The 27,656-nt window shown below is 37.7% G+C and overlaps 1 protein-coding gene across 6 annotated transcripts in view; it reads left to right on the top strand.

Annotated features, from left to right (window-relative positions):
• The window catches only part of LOC133516567 (protein madd-4), a 651,682-nt gene that overhangs the window by 407,397 nt on the left and 216,629 nt on the right, over nucleotides 1–27,656 (top strand). For all 6 annotated transcript variants that reach the window (XM_061849565.1, XM_061849564.1, XM_061849563.1 and 3 more), the window contains exon 3: nucleotides 27,551–27,639. In XM_061849565.1, coding sequence (XP_061705549.1) covers nucleotides 27,595–27,639 — 45 coding nt within the window. In that variant the 5' untranslated portion in view covers nucleotides 27,551–27,594. The remainder of the gene's footprint in view (nucleotides 1–27,550; nucleotides 27,640–27,656) is intronic.

Raw genomic sequence — 27,656 nt, 5'->3', positions numbered from 1 at the left:
GTCCGTCTAGTCCAGCGGGTTAAGACGCGGACTGCTAAACGAGTGTTACGGGTTCGAATCTCACCCGGTGACTAACTTTTTTTTTTATATGTTCAAGTTTATATATAATTTTTTAATTTTTATTGTTTTAGACAAGTTTAATTTAGTAAAAAAAATTTAGTTAAGATTATCACCTATACACCACCATATTACAATAAATAGTTATAACCGAGCAAAGCTCGGTCGCCCAGGTACTTCATAAATATACTAGAATGTGACGTTCCACGGGAAAAGGTATCTTATGGCGGCTGGCGCTTACGTTCGTGTCGTTCCTAATACGAGTACTATACGCGTCGTAAGCGCCAACCGCCATAAGGTAACTTTCGTGGGACGTCACAAATGTCCACATCATTCAACACTATGGTCTCACAGTCATGTCTTGCTTGTTAGATGGACTACTGGATCCCAACACGGTCTTACATAGTTTTATTTCATCGGTAACTGAAGACAGTATTAACATTTTGTATGCTCCTGTCAAAAATTTGCCATTTATACAGAGTGGATTTGAATTGAATTGAATTGAATTGAATTGTTTATTGCATATCACAAACCAGTTATAAAGGTGGTACATATTATGTGGTTAGTTTTAGTGACGTCCTGTAAGGACACAGCAACATATAAACTAATGTTAACTTAAAACTAAGAAATAATACATTTCAAATAATTTAACATTACATATTGTTAAGAATACGAGCATTACTAATCAAATTTTTCATCGAAGTAGTCTTTTACATTATAAAAGCACTTATCAGTAAGGAAGATTTTTAACTTATTTTGAAACAAATTGTAATTTTCTATGTTTTTCAACGAATTCGGAAGGTGATTATAAATTTTAATACACATAAAATGAGGACTAGATGTAACAAGTTTTAATGACGAGAAAGGCAATTCTAGTTTATTTAAATTTCGGTTGTTTCTTCTATTGTCTGTTAGTAGTGAATAAAGGTTAATATGTTTTCTGACAAATTTACTTGTTTCAAGGATGTACATCGAGGCCAGGGTGAGTATTTGATGCTTAATAAAATAAGGTCTACAGGAGTCCAATTGATCGATATTTACCAGTATCCTGATGCATTTTTTTTTGCAATATAAAAATTGTCTCAACATCACAACTATTTCCCCACAATACGAGACCGTAGGACAGCCTTGAATAGGCATATGCGTAGTACGCGGTAAAAAGCATTTATAGAGGAAAAGTGCCTTAAAACCTTAAGTTAGCTCATGCTATCTCTGTATCCTTAGTTATTTAAATAAAAGTAAACAAACAATTTGTACATTTTCGGGTAGTTATAACATTTATTGGTTAACCAACCAAATACAAAACCGCCTGGATCTGTCATTGAATGATCTGACTTTAACCTACATTATTCGATCATGTAATGTTTTCATCTACCCTCAACTGGCTTAAGGAGCCATTTGAGGGTAGATTTTGTTTACTTTTATTTAAATACCTAAAAATACAGAGTATACTTAAAGGAAATATTGCATTGGATTTTATGACTATAAGGTGGAAAATCCAATGTACACAAATTTAAAAACAAAACATCTGAGTAGTAAGCTGCTGTTCCAATTATTTTTAAACGGCGCGTAAAGGTAAACCTATTCCATTTACTTTATTACATTTACTTCGATTTTTAAACGATAGTTATTTTTAAAAGAGAATTAAGTTAAGTGGTGGCAATAAAAAGGTAATAGCTTCATTATAGAAAAACACTGTTATTTCCTACAGAAAACTAGTTTTTCATTCTATTTGAGTTTTCACTGGAAAAGGTACCTCATGGCGGCTGACGTTTACGCTGTTATTTACGTCGCTCCTATAGGAATACCTACGCTACTTCGCGTCGTAAGCGCTACAGCCATAAGGTACCTTTACTCGTGAGACGTCACATATTTATACATACGACTTTATATTAATAAATACAGCCGTAGATAATATGTATAAATGAGAGCGCTGGTGGCCTAGCGGTAAGAGCGTGCGATTTGCAAAACGGAGGTCGCGGGATCAAACGCCGGCTCGTACCAATGAACGGACGGTTTCGGAACTTGTGTACAACATATAATTTGATATTTACCAGTCGCTTTTCGGTGAAGGAAAACATCGTGAGGAAACCGGACTAATCCCAATAAGGCCTAGTTTACCCTCTGGGTTGGAAGGTCAGATGGCAGTCGCTTTCGTAAAAACTGTGCCTACGCTAATTCTTGGGATTAGTTGCCAAGCGGACCCCAGGCTGCCATGAGCCGTGGCAAAATGCCGGGACAAACGCGAGGAGGAAGAAGAAGTAGATATTATGTATAAATATTAAAATGAAAATAAAGTTCATAAGTCCAATACAAGTACCTAACAGGCCAATTTAAACGTGCACTGTCATCAGAATGATATCTGTTATCATTTAGTTATCGTGCGTCTCGCTCGCGCCATAACATTTACGGACAAGTATGAGCGAAATGCTACTAGCGGCAAATGTATAAACTCGCAATAAACGGTGACAGCTACGGTTACTGCTTACCATCAGGCGGGCCGTATGCGTGTATAAAAAAAACACTAATCAATGTGTAAACAGGCCCCATTTTGAAGGCCACACTTAAGCCGGTTACACATTTGTCTGTCGTGTTGTGTTGTGTTGTGTCGTGATTCAGAACGGCAATCGGTTTCACACATTTATTATGGTTCCGTTCACATTTGTCTGACATGTCGTGATGCATGCTGCGTCAGCCAAATGTGCAAGTTCTGGTGCGTCACGACACAACACAACACGACAGACAAATGTGAATCCGGCTTTTCTTGCCATCTTTATTAAAACGTCTTGTGGCAGGTCATCGGTAGAAGTAGACAAGATCCTTCAGATACCGGAAACACGTATAAAATTTATGTATACATATTATGCTGCTTTTCACAGAAAAATACATAGAAAGTACATTATTTTCACATTGCCATCTTCATTAAAACGCCTGGTAGCAGTCATCGGTAAAAGAACTGTATAAAGATAAGATCAGTCTATAAAATAAATAAGTATAGAATGTCTTGTGTACATATTATACCGCTTTCCACAGAAAAATACACACAAAATACATTCTCTTCACATTACGCTGCGATCACGTCAAGACTCCTTTAGAAACCGAGTCAAAAGAAAAATAACGTTTCTAGTAGGAATAACTCTTCTTACTGTAATTCGATCAGGACTGTGACGATCGCGTTGAGGGAGTGTATGCTTTGTTCGGAGGGAATAGAGTCCAATTTAAAGTGGCGGTGTTCGGTCGGAGGTAACAATAAACCGATCCTGTGTCGAGAACAATGGGATATAAATAGCACACAGATGGTGAACAGTACGGTTATATTCTTCCTCATGTGGATTTAAGGTACTGTTCTGTTTTAGATTACACCAGCATTACTGTTAGAATATTGCAGCGTAGCATTACTGCGGTGCTTTTCTGCTGCACATGTCAAAATTTCGGACAGCAACATCAATTTTGCCATTAACATTAGTTTTTGGCTAAAATTTCATTTTTGGTATAAGTTTTTATCGCTGACCTACTTTTTTTTACCACAAGCAACTAAAACTTATCAAGACAATTCTAAAAACAACGTGACCTTTGTTTTATTATAGAGTTCCAATGGTCACCTCCTGTAGACATCATCAGATCAGCTCAATGGTACCATAATATTGAATTGTCACCGGACTTTGTTTGAAAATATTCAGCTCAATCGGAAATCAGGAAGTGGATCAAATGTATCTTCCAAAATTTGACCCACACTAATAATAAACTTGCATACTAACAACAGGGAAAGCTTTTATATAAAACTTGTAAAAACAAAATTTGTCAATTTGATTTTGGTTAAGGTGAAACTGAACGAACCAAATCAAATACAACTGTATTCCAGTTGAAAAATATTTAAATTTCATCGAGCTTCATAAGTACTATAGGTAGGACCGTAAGCTTTACGAGGTTAACTAGACTACAGTTCTGTAACGTACTGTTTTTTAGCAGAGCGCTATGCGATCAGGTTGCCTAGCAAGGTAAGAGATTGGATTTCGGGCTTAGAGTACCTAAAATGTCCCGAGAATTCCATGGAAAAGTCTAAGGTATATCCACTAAATTGAGATATAGTATTATATAGCATCGACACTCCATAGGGGCCGTAGCCCATATGAGAATAGTGTATCGACAAATACTTATAAAAAAATAGGGGTGACAGATGGGAAGAAATGTCACCAGTACTCCTAGTGTAAATTTATTCGAGAGCGAAACATGATGTACAGTCGAGGAAATTGATTCTTTAGCAGTTAACGTGTCACGTTACAATGGACAGCTCTCACCATAAGTATGTACAGCCAAATTTACTTGAACCGCAAGTTGCTAAAGAATCAATTTCTGCGACCGTACGTGTTTGCGTTAAGTCGAATTTTGTATGGGATTTTGAGTTTCCAAAACGTCCCGCTTGGCGCGCTGTTTCTAAATCCTATATAAAATGAGACTTAACGCAGACGCGTACGTCACGTTTCGCTATCGAATACATGTTACACTAGAGGCTCTGATCATTTCCATATAGACTTTCGGTCGAGCGCCATATTGGCGATGACGTCTTATGACAGATTTCTAGGTTTTTTGCTCATTCATGTTGTTTAAAGTGTAATATTGATAGCTTATTATACAGTAAATTAATGGGGAAGTGAATTTTTAGTACAAGACAAGTAGCCACGTGGACTACCAAACGTTGACTCCAAAATGGTTAAATGAATTTCAAGATTCATTCATTCATTCATTTCATTCATTTGGATTGTACTAATACAAGACAAGTAGCGACGTGGACTGCCAAACGTTGACCGGTAAAATTTTCCCACTGGACAGAAGCCACCTATTTTAATAAACTGAACTGAATCATTTCCATATACCATACAAGTTCATAGATCAGGATCTTTATTTAGAGACATATACATATGCATTATTAAATCGCAGTTTGACTTCTGATCCTTGCGAACCTTCAAGGATTAAAAGACTGGAAGGTGATGCCGTTCTCCCTACACAAAATATGCCATTGTGAAAGTAATCAAAAGTCTTACGTTTTCATTTTAAAACGACTAGCTAGATTGCTCTGAAGTTTTGTACTTACAATAAGATAAGTTATATCGATGCCTGTGATAAGTTTATGTAGCTTCAGTAGTCAAAAAATATAGCAAATTTAAGTTTTTCATACAAAAATTGTGTTTGCTCTAATTTTTTTTATAAGCTGGAGCTATACAGGGCGTCCCACGACTTTGCCACATGGAGGGGAAGTACTTTTAATACTGTATATAGGAAGACTTCATTTGTATGGGAACGGGAAGATGAAATTGAGCCGAGCTTACTGTGGACTCTTAAACGTGCTTAAATTTGATATCAATATTAATCACGTAGTGCAATTATTACGTGCGATTTGTGGACAAGCTAATTTCGACGGCGAAGGTATGAAAAATGTAAGGGAAAAATTCAAGGAGCCGGCGGGGGTAGTTACCAATTCTCAACCTGGGAACATCGGGTTTCTTGGTGCCTAGACTTTCCACTTCTGCTATTGGAATTTTTTATAAACATTGATACTTAAAAAAATGGCTTGTAGATAAATGTTTTTATAGCATAAATGAATTTCTAGTCTAGACTATAAGTAGCTCAATAAGTATCCTGTCAATTGTACATTATGCATGCCTGTAAGGTATAGTTTTAGTGATACCATGAATGTACATATTCATAAAAATTGTACCTAAAACTAAAAAAATAATTTCATTCATTTCATTCATTCGTTTCATTCATTTCATTCATTCATTCATACTTGACTTGCTGTTTTCCTACTGAAATTAGCTCGTAATAGATTGGATTTTGTGCGCTGTAATGTCTCTAAGATTATTGGACAGATGGCAGGTATCTCTAAAACTCTAAATGTTCCAATTTAATTACTTTAAATTTTACCTTTCTCCTTCCGTTTGTTTGACGACCTTTCCCGTTCAATATTTGGCGTAATCAAGCAAATTACGCCTGATAAGATAATAAGCTTCTTTGCAGCTTAGGGAAGTATATAACTGAGAATATATTACAAACACATTGCTGACTCTCGTATCTGATACTCGTATACAGTATATTAGGATTATCTCTATTTACTGTACTTTATGTATAATATACATAATATTACGAAACATCATTATGTACGAAATATCATTTGATATTTACCACTAGCTTTTCGGTGAAGGAAAACATCGTGAGGAAACCTGCATACATCTGCGAAGAAATTCAAAGGTGTATGTGAAGTCCCCAATCCGCATTGGGCTAGCGTGGGGACTATAGCCCGAGCCCTCTCGCGCATGAGAGGAGGCCTGTGCCCAGCAGTGGGACGTTATAGGCTGAATTATTTTATTATTATACATAATATTATTAGGTCCATTGATAAGTTCAGACCAGCTAGCATGAGTTGCGTTCTCGCACGCGACTCCAAACATCTTGCACGACTTCAAGTATTTGTGGACTCGCGGGCGAGAACGCAAGTCATGCTAGATGGTCAGAGACAGATGGAAATTGTCACCAATATCTAGTTAAGTACTTCTTAATCTTCAGCAATAACGTAGAAGTACTAGTGCTCGACGCTGCACTAATAGTCGACATGGTCACTTTAAGTATGTCAAAGTGACAAGGATTAGGAGCCCATCAACGTGCTCACTAGCGCCACTGCTAAATAATTGTGAGTATTTAAATTTAACGATAGATATTTAAAAAAGGGGGCCGCCGGCCGTTTTTGTTTTAAGTTCGTAGATCGACGAATCCAGCAACATAAAAACTATTTTGATGTATTCAAAAGGTACTTAAATACAAAATACAGTACGTAGCGGCCCCCTTTTTTAAAATATCTATCGCTAAATTTAAACAATCACAATTATTTTCCAGTGGCGCTAGTGAGCACGTTGATGGGCTCTTAAGTTCGAATACAGAAAAATCTTCGTTGTTCAAATTTAACCTATATTTCCATGAACGGAAGTTGAGAGGGTAGATGAGAACGACAGTAGGAAAAAGGAGACTGTGTGCGAACAAATCTACGCGGCAGTGATATTTGCTTTTAGATCAAGTCAAGAACGTTCTTATGGTGTTATTAGAATAATGATGTGTCTCTGGTATATTGTGACCAACGTTATCAGTACTCAGAGTGAACAGTGATCCAGTGAGGCTAATATGAACTTAAGGTAAACTTTGTGTGAGGAATGGGGTCGCTATAAGGGGAGGTTTGGAGGCGACTATTAAGCTCAAGAAACCAGGTAGATAATCATGTGATACTCATGTTATATGTAGGTAATAAAGTCGGACACCAGCACAACTCATATCGTCATCTCACTAACATCCAGGCCTCGTATCGGTATGTAGTACATTTACATATCGCTTACCAGTATCCGTAAAAGCATTAGCTCATTCGATATGTATGGTGAGCTTGACGACAAGAGGGCCCATGTCGAGTACTAGTGCAGCGTCGAAGCGTACTTCTAACTTACCTTTGTTTTTATGATGACATTGCGAACGTCAATTACAATTCAATAAAGTTATCACATCGTTAAATATAATAAAATTCGTTCTACAAAATAGCCCACTATTTACTCTAAAACTTAATTTCATCCAGCCAATGAGACAGGATATAAATGCCATTAATTTAACTCATCCAATCAGCGGCAACCACAGATAATACTTGAATAGCGCGATCAACTGTCACTAGTGGAAAAAGAGCGTAAGTTCTATACAAAGTGTGTTGAGTTTCGTCTATTTAGTTACGGTGTGACGACGCGATCAACGCTGTTACCAGTTGAAAAAGGACGTAAATTCTATATAATTGTGTTGAGTTGCGTCTATTCAATCGGGGTGTGATTTTGGCGTGGTGCCAGCAACGCCATCTGTTGGTTTTAGGTGTGATTGACATACGGGACTACGTTTAGCTACAAATTAAGATCGGATTTAATTTTAATTTGATGAATCAGTGCACCTCTTTGCTCCAAATCGAAAATTGAAATGGGTGGGGATTAGGTCATATTAATTTGTGGTAACAATGCATTACCGATAAAAATACGTAACAACTGATCATTGTCAAGAGGGCGCTGTTATTCTCATGTATAGGTAACAGTTCAGTTTGGCATGAAAAATTTAGTTCCAATGAAATTCCGCAATATGGCGCGTGATCATATATTGGGCCATTACCTATGAAATTGGCGTTTAAGTTCATAAGTATTAGTCATGTCATAGTTTATTTATTTTAACAGTAACTTCGAAGTATTATTTAATTTCATTAGTGCGCTACAGAACAACGATTTTACATACAATTATTTGCTACTTATTGTTTTATGTATTCAGAATACCGCCCTGAAAACAGCTCTTTTCATGTACTGCCGGCTCGAGTATTTAAATGACTTATATTTTTCTAACGGGACAGATTAAAAAAAAAATGAGATAGAAAATGTGCCTTAAAAATGACTCAGATTACTGGCAAAAATTTGTTTGGTTTGAAAATGCCATCACAAAATAATCCGCATAATTCATTGTATGAAAAATCGAATTTCGTTAACCTAATATTACTGGTCAGGCTTTAAATAAAAACCCTTGAAACGACACATATATAATCTCACGAAGGAAAAGCGGTCATAGAATAGTTTTAAACGTAATAAAGACGCCAAAACAAGCCACTAACTCGGAATCGGCAATTTCCGAGCACCATATGTGGCTAGCATGTTACTAACATGTCGAAACGCCTCATATTGTTCCGCTGTTCCGAAAATCTGCCGCCGACGGCATCTACAACTTATGTTTACAGAACTTACACTGAACAAAGGACGCTTGGCACGAGGAATTTCGTATATTGACCCGCCTGTTCAGTGTTCCTAGTGTTAGACCGAGATAAGTATGCAACGATTTTGATGGCATAGGCATTGCAAGCTGTGCAAGTGTTATTTTAAACGCCGAATTTCTATGAAATTATGACGTATAAAACACGTCATTATGACGTTTATGGTGTATAAATATTTTGACGACCGGGCTGGCCTGGGTAGTGAACCTGCCTATGAAGCCGATGGTCCCGGGTTCAAATCCTGGTAAGGGCATTTATTCGTGTGATGAGCATGGATATTTGTTCCTGAGTCATGGGTGTTTTCTATGTATTTAAGTATTTATAAATATTTATATATTATATATATCATTGTCTAAGTACCCTCAACACAAGCCATATTGAGCTTACTGTGGGGCTTAGTCAATTTGTGTAATAATGTCCTATAAAAAAAAAGGAAAATGAAGTATATTTTTTTAGTTTGACTAACATTTTGTATGTATCTCTGTCAGATGCTTAACTTATCTTACGTTACAGTACAATTAGCCATATATTTGACATGCCCCTACCCCGCAAAAATCGGCAGATTATTTTGTACAGAAAATAAGAGACGAAGCGTCTCCAGTTATTAAATCCTCCAAGTTGAAGACTCATGTTGGTCTAACTATATCTATATCGCACGGGGGTGTTTATATTGCTGTCCCGCTCATAATACCGGCGATCAATGACGATGACGAACGGGACAACAATATCATTATATTAATTATGCGTTAGAGATAAGAACAGGCCGATCAATGTACGAAATTCCTCGTGCTAAGCGTCCTTTCTTTATTTTAATTCGATACGCACTTTATTTTTAGTTGTTTCTAATTATATTCAAAACTTATTGATTTCGTGGTAACAAACGGATGATTCACAAATCTTATGCTATTTTCCTACTTTTAGAGGGTTCCGTACTTCAAAAGGAAAAAAGGAACCCTTATAGGATCACTTTGTTGTCCGTCCGTCCATTTGTCTGTTAAGACCCTTTATCTCGGGAACGCGTGGAGGTATCGAGTTGCAATTAAAAGCATGTTATCAGGTCAATCAGTTTCTTAAAGCTGTCTAAGTTGATTAAAAAAAGATACGGCCGTTTATGCAAAAAAGGTATATTTCAACACTCTCAAGTAAATCAAAATGTATAGGTTACTTCACGGTAACCTAAAAATATGAAATTTGGCAAGTAATAACGTCTTAAACTATAAGTACAGGAAATAATCTGAAAACTTTATACTGAATAAGTTAATTTTGTACGGAACCCTCACTGGGCGAGTCCAATCCGCACTTGTTTTTTGTTATATTTTACAGTTTTGGTACTTTGTGTACATTAGCCATTTATTTGTGTCAAGTGTGAACTGGTAATTTAAGAGTAAATTTAAATTGCAACCATTCATTTGAGCTTCTGCTTTTCAAATCTGCCGCCGATGCTTTAAACCCTAAAACAACTTAATAGTCACGTGTTTATACAGGGTGACCTTAGCCATTGGACAAACCCTGAATTCCCACGTAGGGTTACTTCTCAGGAATGCTCTGACGTTAATATTTTTTAATTAGATAAAAAAATAAAATTTTCGTCAAAAGTTATTTGCAATAATCGACAGCAAAAAGAAACACACTGTGTTAATCTTTGACAGTGTTTTTGATAATTTGTTCGAAATATTTGATAATGATGACATTTTTCAATAGTCGGAAGCTAATTAGTGTCATAAATAAAAAAAGCGGCCAAGTGCGAGTCGGACTCGCGCATGAAGGGTTCCGTACCATTTAAGACGTATTAAAAAAAAACTACTTGCTAGATCTTGTTCAACATTTTACCACTTTGGACACACATTTTACCACTTTGGAACTGTCTCTCGCGCAAACTATTCAGTTTAGAAAAAAATGATGTTAGGAACCTAAATATCATTTTTGAAGACCTATCCATAGATACCCCACACGTATGGGTTTGATGAAAAATTTTTTTTTTAATTTATTGACGTATTAAAAAAAAAACTATTCACTAGATCTCGTTCAAACCAATTTTCGGTGGAAGTTTGCATGGTAATGTATATCATATATTTTTTTTAGATTTTTCATTCTGTTATTTTAGAAGTTACAGGGGGGGGGGACACACATTTTTTCACTTTGGAAGTGTCTCTCGCGCAAACTATTCAGTTTAGAAAAAAATGATATTAGAAACCTAAATATCATTTTTGAAGACCTATCCATAGATACCCCACACATATGGGTTTAATGAAATTTTTTTTTATTTTTTATTTTTATGACGTATTAAAAAAAAACTACTTACTAGATCTCGTTCGAACCAATTTTCGGTGGAAGTTTGCATGGCAATGTATATCATATATTTTTTTTAGATTTTTCATTCTGTTATTTTAGAAGTTACAGGGGGGGGGGACACACATTTTTTCACTTTGGAAGTGTCTCTCGCGCAAACTATTCAGTTTAGAAAAAAATGATATTAGAAACCTAAATATCATTTTTGAAGACCTATCCATAAATACCCCACACGTATGGGTTTGATGAAAAAAATTTTTTTTTTTTTAATTTTTATGACGTATTAAAAAAAAACGACTTACTAGATCTCGTTCGAACCAATTTTCGGTGGAAGTTTGCATGGCAATGTATATCATATATTTTTTTTAGATTTTTTATTCTGTTATTTTAGAAGTTACGGGGGGGGGGACACACTTTTTACCACTTTGGAAGTGTCTCTCGCGCAAACTTTTCAGTTTAGAAAAAAATGATATTAGAAACCTCAATATCATTTTTAAAGACCTATCCATAGATACCCCACACGTATGAGTTTGATGAAAAAAGATTTTTTGAGTTTCAGTTCTAAGTATGGGGAACCCCCAAAATTTATTGTTTTTTTTCTATTTTTGTGTGAACATCATAATGCGGTTCATAGAATACATCTACTTACCAAGTTTGAACAGTATAGCTTTTATAGTTTCGGAAAAAAGTGGCTGTGACAGAATCGGACAGACAGACGGACATGACGAATCTATAAGGGTTCCGTTTTTTGCCATTTGGCTACGGAACCCTAAAAAGATAATCAAAAAGGTCGAAGAAGGTTCCATACTATTCTTTGAGGATATTACCTTAGGAGCTACTAACACATACAGGCTGCTCCAGAGTAAAAAATGGTAATTTATTAATTTCTTCGAAATCGCTACACCGGTTGTTATGATACTCTGTACACTGGTTCTAAATACCCTAATGCATATGTACATTTCGGCTTTGTCCTATGGCTAGGGGCACACTGTATAAATAAATTTCTTAATTACGAATTTCTATGATATTCAAATAAAATGAAACACTAATAAAGGTAATAAAGAAATAGTTAATTTTGTAAAAAAAAAAATTACACACTTAAAAGTACAATTTTAAATAAAAGCTTAATACAAACAAAATCTCAACCTAGAAACAAATTAGTACTTTTTTTTTATACTACGTCGGTGGCAAACAAGCATACGGCCTGCCTGATGGTAAGCAGTCTCCGTAGCCTATGTACAGTCAGCGTCAAATACTTTGTAGCAGTCAAAGTGGCCAAATAGTTCGGTACACCATACTAAATATATTGTGTACCGAACTATTTGGCTACTTTGGTTGCTACAAAGTATTTGACGCTGACTGTACGCATGTAACTCCACTCCAGGAGTTACATGCGCGTTGCCGACCCTAAACCCGACCCCCCCTCGTTGAGCTCTGGCAACCTTACTCACCGGCAGGAACACAACACTATGAGTAGGGTCTAGTGTCATTTGGCTGCTGTTTTCTGTAAGGTGGAGGTACTTCCCCAGTTGGGCTCTGCTCTAGATCTGGAATGACATCCACCGGCTGTGCCCTACCACACAAAGGGAGATGACATTCACAATGCCCATACCTCTCTTTTGGACGTAGTTTAAGGACGTACCCGGGTCCAGAGTACTTAGACGTGTAGGTATTAACCGTCCAGAAAAAAAGTTAAAAGGATAATCTAAGCTGTATATTTATTTATGCCTTTGCGCCGTGATTTCAGCGCTGGTTTAAGTTTGAACTGCTTATAAGAGCAGTGTAAACTGAAAGTGCCTTGTTGTTGTGCGCTGTGTGAGGGTAAATTCAGCTTGTTCGGTCTGTTTATGATGGAATCGTGACTTGGCAGCGGTCGCCGTGAGCAGGCGGAGGCATGAGCGGTAGCGGAAGCGGATACCACCTTCATCAAAATTATATAGTACAGTGAAAAAAAAGGTTAATTTTTTTTATACTACGTCGGTGGCAAACAAGCATACGGCCCGCCTGATGGTACGCAGCCTCCGTAGCCTATGTACGCCTGCAACTCCAGAGGAGTTACATGCGCGTTGCCGACCCTAAACCCGCCCCCCCTCATTGAGCTCTGGCAACCTTACTCACCGGCAATCTAGGAATATTTTAATATTAAGAGCAAGACTTATGTATGGGGGGGGGGGTCACCTTGTATGGATATTTCATTTAAAAAATCGTTTTATTGATATTTGAAATGGCATGTGCTCTGATAAAGCTTTTGATATGTTGCCCTAACCAGAAACGTATTTGCCCCACTTGTATGCATTTGAGCGTTTTTTTGCCACTTTTTATGTGAACTTTGTTGCCACTTTTATGTTATTTCTAGTCAGGATCGCGAGCCCTTTTCATCCTTATACGAGAAAAAAGTGTCCCAAAATGTCCATACATTTTAAAACTTTCCTTTTTGTTACCGCCATACAATTATGGGGAAAATGGTAACACAATAGGAAAAAACTCTAGGATATTTTTTTTGGGATTCCATTAGGATCGAAAGAGGTCGTGATACTGCGTAAGAAAATCACAAAATTTATGAAAAAATACAACATTAATGTGTGTAGTTAAAAAAAAAAAGCTCGTATTTTAATACTTTTCAAGTATATTATTCAATAATAATTATTTCGTATTGATGTTTTGATATTTTGTATGACATTTTGTAATTCATCTTTTATTATAGTTTATAGAATTGACGCATGTTAGATTAAGTATTAGATATAGTCAATATTCAGACACAATTGTATTATTGTTAATGAATAAATAATAATAATATAGCAACTCTCTCTTTGATGAGAGAGTACCTACCAAAGGCACTTCCTACTTAGAACAAACAAATAAATTACGTAAAATACGCATGGGATATTCTTAAATATTATTATTGTTTTCTGTGTCTCGTTTTCCTTAATCGGAAATAACAGTTTTTGTCTGTAATTGGACGCAAAATACGTGAACGAAGATACCTTTGTAAGCTGACATTTGATGGAACGTATCATTATCGTAAATAAGTTCAAGGGGACTAAAACAGGCAAATTGTTTTGGATGAAACACATTTGGATTTCATACAGTTTCTTCTAAAAAAACTGGAGTTATAAATATGAGTCATTTTTAAACGCTCTACTTGAAATAAAAACAAATTAAAATATTTTATGAATTTAATTTGTTTTAATACTTCTAATAGTAATGGTTTTTTTTTTTAAGGTTGTATAGTGTCGATTGAAGACACAGGGCCCTCGCTAATGATACGGGCGACCCTTTGTCCGCGGTGACATTTCGAAAAGCTGTTTTGATTTATGCGATGCCGGGTCCGGCATCACCATCAGTCAAGAAGCAATGGTGATGCTCAGTTTAGAGACCCGGCGTTGTTTTTGTGATTGAGCTTTTGGACCCATGGTCCCCGCATTGAGTACGGGCGGCCATGGGCCCTGGTTGAGATTTGTGTTTGAAATTATTATTTTGGAGTTATTCGTGTTGCGAAATTTTATTTTGGTCTTTGATTGTAGTAAGATAAGCGGCGAGTTAAAGAAGATGGATTTTTGATTTATGATGGGGGTTTGATTATAGATATTTTAGTTGAATATACGAATTGGGACCGCAGTAGCTGTTGATATCAATACACGACGGACGCTGCTGCCCATACGTCGGTTTCCCTTAGTCGCCTTTTACGACACCTACGGGATGAGATGGGGTGGTGCTATTCTAAAACGCCGGCACCACACGGCAGTAATAGTATAGGTTGGCAGGCGCAATCTCTCTCGCTAGCTCGGAATCACCTGAGTTGAGTCAGTTAGACGGTCGAACCATACTGTTCTACCTTAGGGATGGCTAGGGGGCGCCATAAGCATCGACCTATGCCGCCGTGACCCCGGTGGCCGAATGGCTCAGGCACCTGCCGCGATAGCAGAGGACGCTGGTTCGATTCTAGCCTGGGGCACTGGAGGCCTTGGTCACTTTTTCTTAGTATATGACATTTATTTTAGATTATAATTAATTTTTAAATGTAATAAATTGTTTGAACTGCTATCATTGTAGGTAGCAACAGCAAATCGCAGATTTAGTTCTGATACGTTCGATTGGATTGTACTATAAGCTGTACCCCTAGTGTAAATAAATTCGATTTCCAAACGTGACGTACGCGTTTGCGTTTAGTCTCATTTTGTATTGGATTTCGAAAGAGCGCGCCAAGCGGGACGTTTTGGAACCTCAAAATCCTATACAAAATGAGACTTAACGCAAACGCGTTCGTCACGTTATGATGTCGATCAAAGTTACACTAGGGGTACTGTAAGTAAAAATTAAATACTCAAACAAGATACAAGTATACTACTTGAGGGTTTCTTTAAAAAAAATCATTTTCGTTAATTTTGTATTTTTTTTTATAAATGTTGTGATTTTTTCTATTCTGAATCACGAGCTATTTCGATTCTAAGGGGATAAAAAAATGTCTCAGAGTGTTTTTCCTACTGTGTTACCATTTCCCCATATACTTTGTATGGCGGTAACAAAATGGAAAGTTTGAAAAATGTATGGACATTTAGGGACGCTTTTTTTCTCCTATAAGGATGAAAAGGGCTCGCGGTCCTGACTAGAAATAACACAAAAGTGGCAAAAAATAACACATAATAAGTGGGAAAAAAAAAGATACGCTCACCGAGCAAACCAACGCACACCACCAACTATCTTAAAGAATGTTTGACTTAAATGCTGGGGGGCCTATCGCGAAAACCGAAATTTCCAAATTGCGGGGATCTTTCTCTTTTGCTCTCACTAAGACAAAATTAGAGTGACAGAGAAAAATGCCCGCAATTGATGAACTTCGATTTTCGCTGTTATAGCCCAGGGCTCACAAGTACAAAGTACTTCCACAGTACGCTGGGCTTTCGCATATACATATAACAACCCTTTTCAAAGGGTAAACTGCACGCCACCATTAATCTTGGTCTCCTCATTATTTATTAGTTATTTCTTTTGACTTGAAAGCGAAGGAAAGCGGTTTATCGTGAAAGAAGGCTAGTAATGGTGTTTGGATATGCCAGTGAGGCATGAAGCCTTTGCATAATGTATAAGTAAATATGCATACGTTTATTACTTATAATATTTTCTAGTTAAACATAAATCAAGAAACCACTTTCATCGATAAATATCTACTTTTAAGCTATTTAGTTGGACATGCGGGCTACCTGCCCACTAAGTATAATTAGAAATATTGGCAATGTAATGTTGAATGAATAAGGTTAGAAAATATTGTTAAAATTTGTTTTTTTTTTTTAAACTGTCTCGAAATAAAAATGAAAACTCTAGATCAATTTTAATCAATTTTCATTGTATTTTATCAGTAAATACCTACGAATATTAGGAGCTAGGGATACTAGCTGATGATACCACGGAAATGTGACAATATTCAGCTAAACTGTGTAATGAACTGTCGCTCGAAAAAAGCGTGTTCCCATCTTAAATGCCGACAACTCACTTTCAACCCCTCTGATGTTGCAGGTGTCCATGGGCAAAGATTAGATGCATAGATAGATAACATATTCTTTATTGGCACACCTCTGTAAAAAGATACAAAAAAAAAGAAACAATTGATTAAATGAAGAGGCAGACAACAGGCGGTATGATCGCTAAAGAGCGATCTCTTCCAGACAACCTTTGCGTAGCAGAAACAGAGAAATTAATCGAAAAAAACGTTATGAAGCCTACATTACGAACTTCCAAAAATCGCGTTCTATTCGCGTATTCACGTGTTAAATATCTCTGCGTTTTATTTTTGTAAGTTCGAAATTGCTGTCGAAGATCAACTTCAGTACTCTTTCTCCAATTTATTTTGATGGCGTTCTGATCAGCAGTCACAACAAGTAATCAATTTAGGAATTCTCATGGATCGGTACCCTTTCCAAGATAAGTCTACTCGTTTGCCTTCATTTTTTTTATAATATCCATGAGTTTTTTAGTGTCCAATATTATATATTGTGATAAATTCTCTATAATTTAATTAGAATTTGTTATAGAATCTAACATGTCATTATTCCAATTGTCATGGAAGAGTGACAAACTGACAATTCACCTTTTTCACTTTTCAAAGCAACTAGTCATAATAACCGCAAGAAACACTGTAATTTGTGCAACGGAGCGCCATTTATGAGTACGCAACTTTACATAATTACGGGCCCGGGCCAACTTGGCTTGGGAATTAAAATCAAGTGTTTCAAATGGAAAGGGTCATATACAGGGTGATCAATCCAAATGGGTAAGTAGGGAGAAGTCAGAAACTATGAGAGATAGCGAAATCTGTTTGTAGGAACCATGGCTTCTATTTTAGATTTAATAATAATGACATTCATACTTTTTTTTAAGCTCTCATACATAACCGGAAATCTAACCTGGTCAATGTTCTTTATGTAATCGCGTGTAGTATTTGTTTGTATAGTTGATCCTGAAAGTATAATGACCAAATTTTGCTATGAAATCTTGTGTAAACATAAAACTGAAATGCCCACGATTTAAATAATTTGCATTATCTATAAAAACGGTCACCTATCCAAGTACTGACCCCGCCCGACATTGCTTTACTTCAAAAATCACGTTTGTTATATGAAAGCCCCACTTAAATCTTTATTTTATTCTGTTTTTAGTATTTGTTGCTATAGCGGGAACAGAAATACATCATCTGTGAACATTTTAGCTGTCTAGCTGTCACAGATTACGAGATACAGCCTGGTGACAGGCGGACGGACAGACAGATAGACAGACGGACAGCGAAGTCTTAGTAATAGGGTCCCGTTTTTACCCTTTGGGTACGGAACCCTAAAAATGTGTTCCTTATGACTTATGATTCGCACCATCAACAATAACAACGAAAAAACTTGCAGAATTAATACCTAACATTGTTTACAGAGACTTCGACTAGGTTCCATTCCCGGTTATGTATGAGAGATTAAAAAAAATTGAATGCCATTATTATTAAATCTAAAATCGAAGCCATGGTTCCTAAGAACAGATGTCGCTATCTCTCGTAGCTTTTGACTTTTCCCTACTGACCCAATTGGATTGATCACCCTGTATAACACAAGCTTCTGCCTTGACATCAAAGTCGTTTTTGTTTTTCTCCAAACGAAAAATTTGAAAAAAAAGGTATTATAAAATTTCCCATCATACCAGGATCTTTAGAACTGTGTCGTATGTATAGTTATTAGACCGCAGTTTGACTTCTGATCCTTATAATGGTCTTCGAAGTGGTTCTTAGAAGTTTCTTGAAGCCTAATAGGAAGACCATCCATCCATCCATCCATCATCATCATCATCGAGTTCGATGTTATGCTAAAAATTGGCGCCGTCTCGACCACCAGCATCTTGCATTTCTCCCTTACAATTCGAAAAAGTCACATGTTATTCACTAATCGAACTTTGGTGATTCAAACTATACACATATAATCACGCCTATTTCCCGGAGGGGCAGGCAATTTTTTTTTTTTGAAACGTAATAATATACTGCATTACAGTCGAGACCAAAGCACTGTACAATTCAGATTATATAATAGGATTACATACTAGGAAAAACAGATCACAATCAACTTTCGTCCATCACCTCGCAATACCGCAGACACATCTGATACACAGCCGTCCATCGATTTGCAAACATATCACAATCAGGTGCCCATGACAGAAGGGAGTTCAGCAGCCTTAGAGAGGCAAATGCCACGGATTTCCACTTGCTATGATCCTGGCATACCTCTTTCGCCTCCTTCACTTTCATGACATTCCTCATACACGCTCGCCGGCTTAGGGTGCCTTGACCTGGCCTTTCTTTAGGATTTTCCAGGATCCCGATATGATTAATATTGGGATCAAAATAAAGGACGCTTATTTACCTATATAAGTTTGAGAACATAAGTTTAAAACTTACGCCAACATACTTTCATGCAAGTTACTTATAAATTAAAGCAAATTCATTTTGCTAACACATTGGAAGAGTCAGACCAAGCTGACTCTGCATTGGCAAAGAATAGCTTGCCAGCTGTTAGCTCTCATACGCGCATGTGTCTCGCTCGCACTAATACGGGCAAGTCAGAGCAAAGTGAACGTGATGACAGCTAACTGATATGATTCCATCAGGTGTACAGTCGAATTAGCCTGTAAGAATAAAATAGTAGCTATCGAACTCGATAATAAGGACTGAAATCCAAATTGATTGTTTCTGATACTATAATTACGTAATAATAAACTAATACTATATCAATATTGTCAACTAACTTAAACCTTATTGCATTGCATTAAGGTTTAAAATTCAATGAAATGTGTATCGGAGGAAAATGTACCTATAATCAGTGAGTCTCTGAATATTTTATGTGCTGAAAAATCAATGTTTCCACGACATGCTACTCAAGCTTGGTCGATATGGTGGCACTGACATAACACATCAGATCATATCATTTTACAGATAGGACTAGGTATGAAATTAGCTAGACGGTAACCCAATGGATGCTGAAATTAGTAGGCGCATTCAATTGGGATAAGCAGGGCGATGTTTTCGAGTCCAAAATCCCACAGTCACTGAAAACCAGGGTTTACAATCAACGCGTCCTCCCAGTCATTACTGGGCATTACCCTTCTAACGTCAACGTCAACGTCCATGTCTTGGATGCGTAGGTAATGACCTACGCATCCAAGACATGGACGTTGACGTTGACGTCGGAAACGTCCGCCAGCTAAAAGTGGCACAGAGAGCTATGGAGAGCGCGATGCTCGGGATATCCCTGCGAGACAGAATTCGGAATGTGGACATTTGCCAACGCACAAAAGATACCGACATCGTCAAAAAAACTGCGCAGCTGAAGTGGGAATGAGATGGCCATATATCGCAGGGATGATAACCGATGGGGCCAGCGAGTGTTCTGGAGACCTCGACTGGGAAGCCGCGGTGACGGAAAACCACGAGCCAATTGGTCGGACGATATCAGAAAGACGACAAGGCCGATCTGGCATAGAACCGCCGCATACAGAACAACATGGTAATCCATGAAAGAGTTCATTATGTTCAGCAGTGGACGCATATATGCTGAGAAGAGAAGAGATGAAATTAGCTCGACTCCTTGGCGCTGCGTAGCGATTTTCTATTGCCTGTATTACTGGGAATATTCCAAAGAAGAGAGGGAATGTTCTATAGATCCAACCAATTAATTAAAAGAAATTAGCCATTAAAATATAATACCATTCTGACTAAAAGAAATTTGAAAATAGATCTTTATCTATTTTCTAATAGGTCTAGTAGAGTTTTAAAGTAAAGTAAAGTAAATAAAGAATATTTACTTTACTTTAAATTTGCTGGATCAAACTTCGAACTACTGTATCTATTGTTTTTTTTTAGTAGTAAGTAGTTGCATTTGAATTAATAATAAGTAAGTAAGTAAGTAAATATTCTTTATTGTGCACCATACATTTAAAAATAGACACCACCACCACCACCACCACCACCACCATACATTTAAGATAGTATCAATCAGAAATCTGAAATACTTTTTTTTTGTTAGATCTAATGGAATAAAAAGATAGATCTAATATCATTGACAGCGCTGGAATATTATATAAAATACCCTTTTAAACTTTAATTCCTTATACATATTAACATTCTCAGAATAAAAAATATATCTCATCTAATTCAATGACTGCACACCGTAAAAATAGACTTCTAAAAGAATATCTTCTTTCTCCGAATATGTACTTCGGCAACACGAATTCAGTTTATTTTTCTTAAGTCTTTGAATGCACGCTGAAAACAGTAAAATTTCAGATATTTTGAGACCCCAATCCAGATAGCTAAAAGCGAAGATAAGTGAAATAGAAAAGGATAAAGCTAAGCTAAGCTTATGTGCTTTCAGGACTCGGTTCAGTTTTAATCCTACACCGTACCTGTTACAGGAAAGCTTTTAAGTAAATAAGTCACTTATATTCTCGTTTGGTGCGAAGTGCAAGTTTCTTAGTTTCTATTAGATTTATAATAATGCATCTATTCAAGTTGGTTTTGGCATAATGTTATGTGTTAGTGTGTTACGTGTATCCCAGAGGCCTTTATAAAGGACAAAAATAACTTTAAAAAAAATCACACTTCAGTACCCCTAGTGTAAATTTTATCGACATCATATCGTGACGAACGCGTTTGCGTTAAGTCTCATTTTGTATAGGATTTTGAGTTTCCAAAACGTCCCGCTTGGCGCGCTCTTTCTAAATCCAACGCGTACGTCACGTTTCAAAATCGAATTTATTTACACTAGGGGTACTGAACTTGAATGTTAATAAAGAACCTCCTTAAGGATATTTTACAAGCTTTTATTTACTTTCACCTGTAGGGCTAAGATGGTCGGCTCTTTATCATTTGTCGCCATGCCTGTCACGTTCTAACAAGTATGTAAGCGCGAAAGTGACGGGCATAGTGACAAGTGATAAAAATGGAACCATGATGCCACCGCTGACCGTTGTCTGTTTGTGATCAAATCTTGCAAGTTAAATTTGATCCACTTCCCGGTTTCCGATTGAGCTGAAAATTTGCATACATATGTAAGTCGGGTGACAATGCAATATTATGGTACCATCGAGCTGATCTGATGATGGAGACAAGAGGTGGACAAAGGAACTCTGTGATAAAACAACGCAACCTAATTGTGTTTGGGGTTTTTTAGAATTTGCTCGATGAGTATTAGTTGCCTGTGGAAAGAAAAGTACAGTCAGCGATAAAAGCTTGTACCAAAAATGAAATTTTTGCCAAAAACATATTTTGATTATAGATCCCCGCCTTGTTATCATTGCAGGTCCTCAAGACTTTAAACTAAAATGCGCAGTAAAACTAACGGCCTGATTTGAAGAATGATTAAGACACGTTAAAGATCTTTAAAAGATCGATAACTAAACGAAATGTCCAAATTGACGTTTATTTCGATCCCGTTGTGATCCCAATAAGGTCTATCTACGATATTTCTAACGTCAAAGTGACATTGGCTGCCCGATTCGAGCTGCTCCTGACAATTATACGACATACAAACGATATCTAAATGGGAACTTATCTAAACCAGAACTTATCGTGATCGTATCTCATTCTTCGAATCGGGCCGCAAATCGACGATACAAAATATCCACTCATATAGATCGTGTCATTCACAAAGACGCGTCCCTTGACTCGAATTGTTATGTTTTTAAGGGTTAGATTCGACAAATCTGCGCGTCTTCGTGGATGACACGAACTGTAATGGGCGTATCGATTCCTGCTGTAAAAGAATCGTAAAGTATAGCACTCGAACCACTAGTCATTTCGATAAACACTATTATCGCATTAAACAAATTGATGGTCGATTTAGATCCTTGATTATGCGAGGTAAACAACACAGCGAAAATACAGCTAGTCCTCGAAATTTTAAGCGTTATCATTCTGAAATTAACACCTCTGCATGTAACACATCTGGAGTTGCAGGCGGCCATAAGCTATAGTGACTGCTTATCATCAAGCAGGGCGTTGTTGGCCACCATCGTGGTATAGAAAATACGAGACGTGAGCAGGACTAATCATGCCTGTTAATTGATCGGTTGCCATCGTATTAACGTGAAACAACCACACTTTTTCGTATAAGTATCTTAACATTTTGCTGAGGACAAATTTAATTACATTACCTAATTAATAAACATAAATATTCTTTACCCGTAATGCCAGTTATAAAGTTTGTCAAAAGTGCTGTGTGTCAAAAGTGTTAACGATTGGCATGTTGGCTATGCGGGCTGGAAATCCATCGTGGCTATTTGTAAAGTCCAGCTATCACGTTACTAAAAACAATTACAAACAACGTCATACTCTACGTCTACGTGGATATTTTTGACATTCGCGAAATCATTATAGACTGCGGGCCAGGAGCATATTTCGTCATTCACCGCCTCCCGGCTGGTCAGCCGATTGTATCGCGGTGGAAAGACCGTCAGCTGTAAAATGTACATGTGAAAAATATCCGCCTTACCACTTTATGTGCGGCAAAGTACCTATACGCATAGGTATTAGGTATGTGTAAATTGCGTAATCCGTTGATGGCTTTACAGGCCTACTAGGCATAGCGCGGTGTGTGTTGTGACTCGTCCGTACACAAAAAGAGATCGAGGTGTGCAATATTTGTCTTTGACGTGTGTCATTTTCTATGTATTTGTGTCGTCATTACAGATTAGATTTTGTATGTAGTGAGTGAGAAGTGCGACAGTGTGCACGTTTCCCTTCACAAAAAATGGCAGAATGATTTGTCTGTTGTTGGGCTCCTCCCTTCCAACGGAAACCGGTGTTGCTCGAAGGTTAGAACCCATTAAAAAAACCGGACAAGTGTGAGTCGCACTCGCACACCGAGGGTTCCGTACTTTTTTAGTGTTTATTGTTATAGCGCAAACAGAAATACATCATCTGTGAAAATTTCAACTGTCACAGACAGACAGACGGACGGACGGACGGACGGGTGGACGGGCAGAGTCTTAGTAATAGGGTCCTGTTTTGCCCTTTGGGTACAAAACCCTAAAAAAAGAAATCCAGATCAAACAAACCTAATAGGTCTATTTTTACACTAGGGAAATTTTTAAGTTGAATAAATGACATGGCGTTTTTATCAAGTAAACCTTCTGTTTACATCTCTCTCTTTTTTACCCTGTCATGTCAGCTTATCATTAAGTGACGTGACAGGGATATGCTATTAGATTGATATCAGTTATTAAAAGTTTGTTAATATTTCCCGCCATATTGTTTCAAGTGTTGATGAGGGTGATAATAAAAGCTTGGTGATATTGATCTAATGTCGTTTTGTTTTCGCATATTATATAAATAAATAAATAAATAAATATTATAGGACATTATTACACAAATTGACTAAGTCCCACAGTAAGCTCAATAAGGCTTGTGTTGAGGGTACTTAGACAACGATATATATAATATAAAACAAATAAAAGTCTGCCAAGAACATCGGGCCATGCTCAATTGTACTCGTGCAGTTTGTGGCTTTCGTATACGAAACGGGCCTATGAAGCCCTCCGCGTCCAGTATAACAACGCGTTAAGGGTGTTCATGGGGCTGCCGCGCTTCTGTAGCGCATCAGGGATGTTCGCCGAAGCCAGGGTCGATTGCTTCTATGCCACTATCCGCAAGATGGCCGCATCTCTGGTGCGCCGGCCACAACACCATCATGAAAATGATTGGGGACAGGCTGGACTCCCCCTATTTGCTACGCTGCAGTCGGCTACATGTGCCGTGCGGAAAGAAAATAATGTATATAGATATGTTCCTAGGATATAAGTACTAATACGAGTTAGAATTAAGTTTTACTAACCAAGATATGAGTGTAACATACTTGAAATAAATGGTTTTATATTTTACAATGTATTTATTTATTTTAAACTATATTGCACAAATACAAGTTTAACATACAATAGGCGGACTTAATGCCTTGAGGCATTCTCTACCAGTCAACCACTGGTCCAAACAGAAATTTGCTAAGGAGGGTGCAGTGTGAAAAGAAAATGTTCCAAAATTAAATACTAAGTCTAATACTAATATGCCAATGTAGGGTTTCGTAGTTACCATTCTGTCAGAATAGGCTGAACGGGGGCTATTACTAAGTATCATGTACATTACAGGCGTATCATGTCTTATTGACTAAAAAAATAAATTTTGCTATATAACTCAAAAACGCTCCCAGGTACCGCTGGTGTGATGTCGTGGAGGCGGACCTGCGTCGGCTGAATGCCAATTCATGGCAGGAAACCGCGCTGGATCGGGACAGGTGGCGTCCTTTCGTTTCGGAGGCCAAGATTCTTTTTGGATCGCTGAGCCAAAGCAGTTAGTTATAGTTATAACTCAAAAACGGCCGGCCATGTTCGCGTTTTCGTTGAAACTGTTGAAAGTATGTATTAAATTTTTATTGTACGATTGGCAAAGTAACAAAATAGGTATGTCGCGATGCAATACTGCTACAGTAATTTTGGTATACAGTATCCTAAATACGAAATTTACCTTTACTCTTCCTTTAGACGTCTTTTAGTTATGAATAATTTCAAAATCAAATTAAACTCGACTTTGACACACTTGAACAATCTTTTTCATATTCCCAATACGTCAACTCCATTGTCTAACTCCCAGAACATCTAGACCCAAAACTAATCGAGTCTAGATGACCTGTCACTCCAAAACCCGATAAATATAAACCTGCCCTATCCTAAACTTTGCCAAACTTGGCCGAACTTCGCCGTGTATTCTTTGCGAAAGGATTCCGCTGCTAATGCTCTTACCTTATATAAAAACGACGTATTTACATATACATTTTATGTGACTTAAGCCCTTTTTTGTCGAGAAGGAAAGGATGTTTGGGAAACTGTATGGGGATTTGAAAGTTTATGTAAATTATAAAAAGTTTGGTCGGTAAAATGTTTTGCCTGAGTGCGGCTCACGGCCCGATTCGAATTTTAAGATACGTCAAACATTTGCTAAAGATACGATATGGATTAGATCGTCATCAATGGCCACTGCATCCCTGACGGACGATTATTGGCATTATTGCGCTATGTCAAAGAGCGGTTAAGACGGCCAATGAATTTCCGCTTCCACTATACAAGCCTATAGGGACCGTGCGCGTTGGAGGGTCTGGCATCTTGTGGCCTGAATCGGAACCATAAACATGCACATGTACACGTCACGTGTTTTCTTGTGCATAGTAGGTTCTGCCATCTTGTGGGCTACATCGGAACAAAAAACATCACAATTACGCCTCGCGCCGAAAATCTGACGGCTCCTGTGCTGCCTCCTACAGTTCATGCACGCTCCCTATCGCTGCACAGCGTATGGATCCAGAAAGGTTACCACGCCACGTGCTGATGGGTCAGATAGCAAATGCAAAAAGAACTGTGGAGCGCCCGATGTTAAGATTTAGGGACTCCTGCAAGCGTGACATGGAACGCTTTGGCATCGGTACCGGCGACTGGGAAGAACGTGCTGCATTGAGACCTAGTGGCGTAGATACGTATGCGTGGCATGATAGGGGCAATCCTCCCAGACGACTGGTTAGGAAGAAAGTTCGGTGTCCTTACTTTCAGGCTAACGCAGGTAATGACTGGACATGGCTGCTTCGGTCATTACCTGCATGGAATAGAGAGGGAGCCCACACCAGTGTGTCATGAGTGCGGGGACCCAGACGACACGGCCCAACACACCCTCGAGACGTGCCAAAGTTGGGAAATGGAGAGACGGCAGTTTTTCGGCCGGGAGGCAATTGGTCATGGAAATCTGTTCCTGGCTCGCGTTCTATTCGTATTTTCCAGTCTGCCGACCTTACGTTTTAGTACACTTCAATAATCTTTAAGTTGTGTGTGCTTTGTGTCATCTAACTTGAGTCACCATCGTCATCAATAGAAGGAACAACAAATAATATTTTAAGACTTGTCGAGAACTAGGACGTGTACCTTAATCGTGTGAGCCTCACAACTCACAACCCATTTTATTTTTACTGTCAACGTTCAACAGTCGATCGGCACGCCAACGCCACTCGATATTTACGGAACGCGACATGCGAACCTTATGTTTATTCCCTGACCGAGTTCTGTATTCGATTTAACTTCGCTCGCTTAATCTGAGTCGACATATCGATGGAACGAAGTTTGCGTGCCGAGGTTATGTAACCCTATTGTTGTTAGATACAAGGGGTTTTTGTAATCGAAATTGAAAAAAAGAATGGTGGAAAAAGGTCACCTTGTTTTCAACCAAAAGAAATAATGACGGGCATAGAGATCATCATCATCATCATCATCATCTCAGCCATAAGACGTCCACTGCTGAACATAGGCCTCCTCCTTGGACCTCCACATGTACCGGTTGGAAGCGACCCACATCCAGCGTCTTCCGGCGACCTTAATAAGGTCGTCTGTCCATCTTGTGGTTAGACGTCGTACGCTGCGCCTGCTAGTCCGTGGTCTAGGTGGTGGTAGACGAACTAAAGTCACCGACATAGCCCACCTCTGAAACTTAGAGACTTTTACATAGTTTTTGTGTGTAATTCGACGTTTAGAAACTGTATACATCTCTATTAAAGTATTTACTATTTCATTGATTTATATCATATTTGTAGGTACGTGTATTTTGTTATTTTTATTACTTGTAAAAATTTGACATGTAAAAATGCCCCATATATGCCAATGCTGAATAAATGTTTGATTGACACTTGATGGAATTGAATTTGGAGTTGAGGCTAAACATTCATGTTTTTAGACTAGACTCTCATTGCATATCTTATAATAAAAATATCATTCCAACAGATACATAATAACTATTTTTCTCATATAGTAACCATGGAATATCTGTTGTTTCAGGCGTAACGCAGTGATGCAAGAGCGGTGATACCCCAGACGGCGACATGGCGAATTGTTGCATAGTATTGACCATCCTATGTGCCTCACTGGTAAGTACTTTATAACC

This window comes from Cydia pomonella, chromosome 3, assembly GCF_033807575.1.
Source record: "Cydia pomonella isolate Wapato2018A chromosome 3, ilCydPomo1, whole genome shotgun sequence".
Lineage (NCBI taxonomy): Eukaryota > Metazoa > Arthropoda > Insecta > Lepidoptera > Tortricidae > Cydia > Cydia pomonella.
The sequence above is the reverse complement of the archived record's forward strand: the minus strand, read 5'-3'. Positions and strand labels throughout refer to the sequence as shown.